Source organism: Solanum tuberosum, unplaced genomic scaffold (genome assembly GCF_000226075.1).
Source record: "Solanum tuberosum cultivar DM 1-3 516 R44 unplaced genomic scaffold, SolTub_3.0 scf00264, whole genome shotgun sequence".
Classification (NCBI taxonomy): domain Eukaryota; kingdom Viridiplantae; phylum Streptophyta; class Magnoliopsida; order Solanales; family Solanaceae; genus Solanum; species Solanum tuberosum.
In genome coordinates, this window is record NW_006239193.1 from 162,934 (window position 1) to 171,098 (window position 8,165).

The 8,165-nt window shown below is 36.4% G+C and overlaps 1 protein-coding gene across 1 annotated transcript; it reads left to right on the forward strand.

The window, feature by feature from the left end:
* Positions 1-270: 270 nt before the first annotated feature.
* LOC107062796 (zinc finger CCCH domain-containing protein 39-like) lies at positions 271-2,010 on the forward strand. The gene is made up of 2 exons (XM_015313873.1): positions 271-874; positions 1,826-2,010. Exons 1-2 carry the CDS (start codon positions 271-273, stop codon positions 2,008-2,010), a joined length of 789 nt encoding a protein of 262 aa, XP_015169359.1.
* The last annotated feature ends 6,155 nt before the right edge of the window (positions 2,011-8,165 follow it).

Genomic DNA, 8,165 nt, shown 5'->3' on the forward strand with positions numbered 1-8,165 from the left:
ACTATTTTACTATTGTTTACCAATGTATGTTTTCGTCACTGTTGTGTACCTTTATTGTGTTATGTTATTTCAATAGTATCTCTATTTCTCTGTCATATGATAGTTATTATTGTTTACTTATTCTTCTTTTTCTAATTTTTATTTAAGGTGTTTTATATCTTATTAATTCTCTATTTTCTGCTAAAAGTTTGAATCATTATTTACGTTTTTAGAGAGTGGAAAAGAATAGAACTGCATTTCATTTAAATACTCAACATCAGAAAAGGAAATATGAGTTCTTCCGATCAACCGCCTTATCCTCCACATTTTATGCCAATGCCATTTGCTGATGGTGATGCTGGAGGTGTTTGGCCTCATTCTCCGATGAACTATGATCGATTTGAGTCCTCTTGTCAGTTTGAGCATGCACCTTTTTTCAAGAGATTGACAGATTCCGATAACAACTTGCCAAATTCTATAACATTCCCAGCTATTAAATCTAGAGTGAATTCACCAAATCTTCAAGAAAGCAAAGGGATAAGTCATATATTTTATAAAACCCGCATGTGTGCTAATTTCTTGAAAGAAACTTGCAAGAATGGGGAAAATTGTACATTTGCTCATGGTGTTGAAGATCTGCGGGTGCCTCCTCCCAATTGGCAGGATCTAGTCCGTGTAAAGGATAGAGAGTTGAATGAGGATAAGGAAAAAATGAATAGGATCAAAATTTGCAAGATATTTTATGAAGGAGAGGAGTGTCCTTATGGACATAAGTGCAAATTTCATCATGAACGTCCTCCAAAATTTAAGACCAACATGCCAAAGGACAAAGAGAGTTCTGCAATAAGTATCGAAACTACAGGGAACATAAGTGATCCTAGGATGATTGAGACTAGTAAGCATGACAATGATATTGTCCGTTTTGAGATGCCTACATAGTTGAAAGACAAAGATATATATCAAGTGGGAGACAACAGGACAATGCCCCTTCCGTGATTGTTGTCACTTTGCTCATGGACAATCAGGTAAGCTACTCTTTTTATGCCCTCACATTTTTTATCATGTATATAATTCATTTACATATTTATTGTAAAAAATAAGGGCTAATAGTACTAGGTATTGATTGAGATCCTAGAGCCAATATTTTGTGTTGCTATGTAAGTTCTTTGTTAGAGATGCAATAGTTCAAATTAGAACGAGAATCTTGTATAAAATTAGAAAGAGAGAAGGTCTTCATATGATTTACCATTTGTATAGTAATTGCATTAGAAAAGAGAAAAGACCATCTAAAAAAATTGTAGCCAAAATATCATTCAACAATTGTATTCTTTCCTTAAACATGAAAATCTTGATGTGTTTGGGTCCATATAATATTTCAGGAACTGGTTGTGTTACAATGTCCTTTGATTGGTGTTTTGCATATTCACAACTATTTATTATTCTCCAATGATGACTATCTTATTTTCTCTGAAATACTTTAGGTATGTAGTTTCTCTATCTATTCATATCTAACATTTAAAATAAGTAACAATACAAAGTTGACAACATCTAGCCTACATCTTGGTTTTTATAGGTCTAACATTAAAGTAACTTGGTTGTTGCAAATTTTTACTTAACATGTAGACACAAAATATGTGAATGATGGGCTTCATGAGCTACATATCTCTTATATATTAATTTTTTTTATTTGACTTTCTATAGTAAAATATGAGATCTATTGACTTTGATTATGATCTCTTACTTGGAGTCATATTCTTATTTTTCTATTTAAGTCTAATCTTGTAAGCTCTTTCCTGAAGTTCTTTCTTTCTCTGCTCATTTTGCTAATATTGGCTATTTCTTTTAGCAAAGTTGCAGGCACCTGTGTTGATAAATTATGTCCCTATTACTCCAAGGCCCTTCTCTGCTCCGCTTGTTGCAAACACAATGGTCAATGCTTCTGTAAAAGAGGAAAAAGAGGAAAAGAAAATCCTTAAGTGGAAACCGTCAAAAAAGATCGCAGAGATATATGGAGATTGGCTCGATGGTTAGGTTCCACCCCACCTCTTATTTAGAAACACCGAGAGCTGAACTTTCAATTTACCGTTTCCAATCCTGATTACATAAATGAACGCATCCCAATAAGGATTATAAACTAATATGGATATCATATTCATGACGTATCATCCAATAGTAGTTTGTTATATAGTTTTTTACATTATGTGTAAACTGTTGGCTTTTGAAATTTGGAATTGAATATTTATTTTGTTTTAAGGACCTATCAGAATTTCATCGAGAAAAACATAGAAATATCATAAATTTATTTTACTTTATCAGGATGGATTATCATTATTTTATATGTTATTCTTTTCTCTGAGCAGTTTGGTTTATTAATGATCGTACCAGAACACTAACATATACAAATGCTCATTTTTTGTCTACCTTCATTGTAGTTCCAAGGCCAGACACTATTTTAAATTTTCAGATCTTTATGGGCCAGTTGACAAATTAATAGCTCATTTAGCCATGTTTTTGGTAGGCCAAATATCACGATTCAAAATCTTAGATCATGATTACACGTACATCCATTCCATAGTAGGTAAGTCGAACCAATAGATAGGAACTAGAAGTAACGAGCTATCACACGAAATAGAAGAATGCTAAAGCAAAGAACAAATACAATAAGTGAAGAGTCAAGATATACATAAAACATCCCCAAAACATTATATCAACCGATACTCGAGCAATTAATCATAACATAAGTACAATATAAGTACAATTTATATAACAGTTCCCAAACACAAAATAAAGACTAGTCCAGCCAAAAACAAAAGGAGAAAAACAAATTGAAAGGAACTCACCACTAGTCTTTGATCCATAGCTACTCCGCACACGTCAACAGTGAGAACTTGTACTATGATCTATAGGGTGCGGAAGTGTAGTATGAGTACCAAATACGTGGTTCTCAATATGCATAGGCCGACTTAGCATTCTCAACAAATACTATGCAACAAAAATAGGTTATAAACACAAACAGGGTCTAATAAGTTTGGAAAGGAATAAAGATGTGTGCATGACGATAGGGGTTTCAACTCAAATAGGCAAAGATTAACCAAAACAACATCGATTTATACATGGATAATGCTTGGTCTAGGCTACACTTTGATATTCTCTTGAACTATCAAGCTTATGTCCCGTAGATTCTACCAAACTCCAAGACCCTTTGAAACCAAACACCAATCATTATTTGAATAGATAGACTAATGCTAGATCATATCATTAAATGTGAAATTGCTCAGATTATCCTATCACTGGATCAAACCCATAGAGTAATTTCAACAAGTTCCCACTATTGAGTCTTACCTAGCTCTATTTTTCTTTTCCAAGTGAAAGCGGTGTTAAAGAGCTCAATCAATTTTTTCAACCACTAACTTTGAGATTAAAACTTCAAGAAAACAATAGATCCATGTCATACCATTAGCATTAGAGCCGATCAATCAATACCATTTAGGGTTTAACACTACCATCTAGGACACACACCCCTAATTAAGGGTCTAGTTGCTCATAAAATAAGAAATAGACACAATACTTATGTAGGAAATCTTTACTCCAAGCTAATTTGATAAGAAAAAACTAAATTTAAGGCTTAGATTGACACAAATTTGAGGTTTCTTCGTCTACAAGCTAAGAAGTTCTTCACTTTGGTCTATCAATATTTCTTTCAATAACTGGGGTCTCTCCTCTCTATCCCTAATTGGAAAGATGATAATGGTACATAATTGAACAAATCCATATTCTATCCTTGGAACATTCCAAAGGAAACATTATTTTCCATTATTGTATTATTGACCTTCAGCTTTGATAACGTTCAACTACACTTCATCTGATTCTAAGTGTAGGCGGTCGCTACCAAGTATAAACCCAACTAAGAGTTGGAATCGATCCCACAGGGAGTGATACGGTAAATAATTCGATCAAGAATTAAAATGATGTTCTAATCGTTTGTAGAGGTAAAAATTTCACAACAATTAATTAAATCACAAGGTTTTGACAATTAATGCCAAATGGGGAGATTTGGGTAACCAATTAACAACTATAAATAACCGGGAGTAAATAAATAGAGAGAATTTCTTGGGAGTGTGATAAATTGAATGCTAATTTCGCGTAATGGGTGATTACTTATTACCCAAAGTCATTGAATCTCAATGGGTAGGCTAGGTCTTGGGTGCAATAGCCATTTCTCAATCGACTATTTTGAATCAAGCGAGTTCTTTCAAACTTTGACAAGCACAACAAAGATTTACAATCCATTACCTTAATCAATCTACTTGTTTGAGCTAGATTTGTAGGATTGCATGCGAACCCACTTTCTCAAGCTAGATTCATGACAACACAATCACTACAAACATCAACTAATAACTTAACTCTAACACTTCTTTCTCAAGCAAGTATAGAGTACTAAGCTAGAATTGCATTTGCATCAAAAATTCCTCAATTAAAACATAAACTACTAATTGAAACTCACCTCAAATCAACAATAAAATCAGTACGGAACAACACCCATTAGCTAATTAATGCATTCAACTACATAATCACACCCCAAGAATGGGGGCTTTAGCCAAACCTAATAAAGAACAAGAAATCGTTACCAATGAAGTTTTCCATCAGGTTGGGCAACAATCCACAAGTCTCCAAATGCTCAAAATTCAGCTAAAAATCAAACAAACCCTAAATCTTTATTAAAAAATTGTAAAAACAATATTTAGAATGTTGAAGATAAAAAAACCCAGAACTGGATAATGTGGGAACCCTTTTACCTCTTTTCAAAATTGCATTTATACCTTCCTAGAATTTCAACATCGGAGTCACTCGACGAAGTAAGTTACGCTTCTTTGACCTAGTCGGTGATACGCCGAGTTCCCCCTTTCACCGCCTTCTTGGCTTGGCTTTTCACCATCTCTTTTTTGTAACTTTAGGCGATCGATATCAAAATCCCCAATCTCTTCGGCACGTTGCCAAACCACTTATTCGATCGCCAAGTTGGTTTTTTCCATGGGTTGGCCTGCTGGAACTTTAGGTGAGCAGAAGGTCCACTCTCCTTCAACTCTTTCACTCCATTTTGCCTTGTAGTGTCCTTGGCCTGCTCTATTACCTTCATTGCTGCATATTAAAATTTTAATATCAGTTATGAGCATAAAATGGAGATTGAAGACACTAAATCTTTGAATATTAAGCTCTAAATGAGTCGAAATCCCTGACTCATTAACACCCCCAACTCAAACTTTTGCTTGTCCTCAAGTAAAATACAAGATCAACCAGTTCAAATGAGGTGTCTACAGTGCTACTTGAGAATCAACATGAATGCACATGAGGTTTAATCTACCCAAACAATGTTCAATTGTGCACTACAGGTTTCAAACCGTGAATAGTCATCATCAAATAGAAGTGAAGCTCACAATGCTTACTTCAAATGCAAATTCAAGTTCAACAAGAGTATTTGAATGCCCTCACGTCAAGAATGATTTCATGCCCACATAAAGTTTATCAAAATTTCAGAATTAAGGAATCAAAATCAACTCTCACACTCTCAAAGATAAACAGATGCATGATTCTACCCATATGATTGACCATATTTTCCCATCAACATGTCAGTCGGCTTAATCAAGATCACCAAAATCTTTCAAGGTTTTTAATAGGGCTGAGGGTAAAGGTATGATCTTTTTGGCTTAGTGACTTCTACCTTCATGAAGCATGGCTTGCATTTCACTTCTTCTCCTTATCTTCCACTCTTTTTTATTTTCATAATTCACCCTAAGTTCTTTCAAGCACAGAGATTCTTATATGACTCATTGGACACCTCTTTTCTTTTATCCATGCACATATATCATTGCACCATTCTTTTTCAATCTTTTTCTTCTTTTGCTTTTCTATTTTTTTTTTAATATATGGAGGGGTTCCATCTTTTTCAATACAATCCTTCAAGAATGAATTTAACAAACTTCTTGATTCTCTCCTTAATTTCCACCACACCCCCAACTTAGGCTTTTGGCCTAAGTTGGCTATTCAAACGAACCAATGCTTCATTAAGGTTTTAGGTGGGGAGGAAAGAGGCCAAATGTGCTCATGTTTCATCCAAAAAAAAGGTTAGGCTCAAATGGTGCCAAGCTAGATTCACACTCCCACAAGGTGGTTACAAAAATGGTATGATAGCAATTTGGTTCACTCTCCAAAATTTGTGCCTAAGATCATTTCTTTCATTTGCCTACATTAGTCAATTGGACAAACGGGGGACGTTCTAGGTATCACCAAGCACATATTTTAAGGAAGTCTCACCACACAAGGCATTCAATACAATCATCGATCAAGACTCTACAAATTGAGCTCGGGTGTAAGGATCATCACAAGACTCATTTCAACAATCGGCTAGTCACAATAAGATGCTAAGAGTTCACACATGACTTATGAGACTCAATTTTGCCTCATTGCACAAATATATCGTTCAATTAAGAGCACTACTTAAGTCATTGGTATTGATCGCAATGGATACTCAAATCTGCAAGACAACATCCACACATTCACAAATACAAAAATTAGGAGGCGAATTTAATTTGGATCAAATATCAACATTCACATGAAACCCAACATTCAAAATAATAAGCATCCAAAACAAGATAGATACAAAAGAGGATAAATACAACCCAAGGGGATAGGTATGAAGATACCTCACCCCACCAAACAAAACCAAATATTGTTCTCAATATAGAATAAAGTAAATATCTCAAAAATAAAAAGAAAAAGATAGTAAAGATCCCCCTGTCAGGTTAAACCTGAGGTGAACACTGCATATCTGGGGTTCTCTCAGTTTGGGCATCAATGCCCGACTCATCTTCACTAGTAGACTGTGCTCCACTAGAGCCAATCATCGATGTGTCCTGAAGTGAAGCCTCCATCATCGTTTGCACTGTCGCCCCCTCCAAATCCTCAAGATCATCATAAACAGTAGCATCACGGGTCCCAAGATCCTTCTTCTCAGTCTCAGATGTGTCTGACTCATCATCATCATCAACTAAAACAACATCTCCGGTCGCAGTGGTCGGAGGGATCTCAAAAATGGATGGCATCACTGAACTTGTAACCTCGAGAAATCCATAATGCCGAACAACATAGATAAATTAGTGGATTTGAGCTCATCCATATCACGCCTCAATCCTGCAACATCAGCCCTCAAGGCCGTAACATCATCAGATTGGTGACCTTTCTGCTCGCATGCCTCAACTTGCATAGCGAAGGCATCCAAGGCTAGGTTATGTGTAGTAATCAACTCCTAGTGCTCTCACAACTCAGCTCGGATAGGGGCTTGGGCAGCAGCAATGGCCCGCTCAATCATAGCCGCCTCAACCGGGGAATCACGCACATCAGCAAACTAGGCTAAATGGCCCATCTTATAAAGCATCTGTTGTGTCAACGGGGGGAGGGAAGCAAAATAAGAAGTAGTGGGAGGAGATATAGTAAGAGTAGATGAACTATGTGTACCTGAAGGCTCACCGGCCTGAGTGGAAGGAGTTGTGTCTGCCTGTAGTATATCTACATCAATACTTGGGGATGTGTCCACCGGCGCTGCTCTCTTCCACTCATCCTCATCCTTGTTGTACTCAGCTTCAATCCTCTGTATATTAGTAAAGGAAGTGAGAGTTACTTCCACATCCGTCTTGCCACAAAGGGCTCTCTAGATCGCCGACATAACTTTTTGATCAGCAACGGGAATGGAAGTGATGTCTAGCTCGGCTTGGTCCTCATGGCTATCTCCTACTCAATGATCATCTCAAGAATTAGTCTATTCCGGTCAATAATAGAACCCAACAAATTTGCCTTCGGATGGACTCATTATGTGATGACATGATGACGCTTCTAATAAACCCGAACCAGTACCTTGCAACTACATTTGGGTCTTTGCTCTCAATTTGGACCCCTGGCTCGATCCACGGTGGTGTAATGTCAGAAATCAAATGTGCCAACAACCCATTAAGGTCGTCTAGGGTCTTCTTCTAAATTTTGTCTTCCAAGAAATGTATCACATTGACTGTGCACCCCCAACTCCTCATTGATGTCTAAAATGCTGCACTTCACCATTTTTCCTCGGACCACTACATGATCAGTAGTTACAAATGAATTGGCCTTCTTCTTGCCCTTCAGGACCAGCTTCCTGT

What these genes read in the sequence shown, in the direction of transcription:
- LOC107062796 (XM_015313873.1), top strand. Translation starts at nt 271, where the DNA reads ATGAGTTCTTCCGATCAACCGCCTTATCCTCCACATTTTATGCCAATG. An exon ending in TCCTAGGATGATTGAGACTA is followed by an intron (nt 875 to 1,825) that starts GTAAGCATGACA and finishes TATTTCTTTTAG; the next exon opens with CAAAGTTGCAGGCACCTGTG.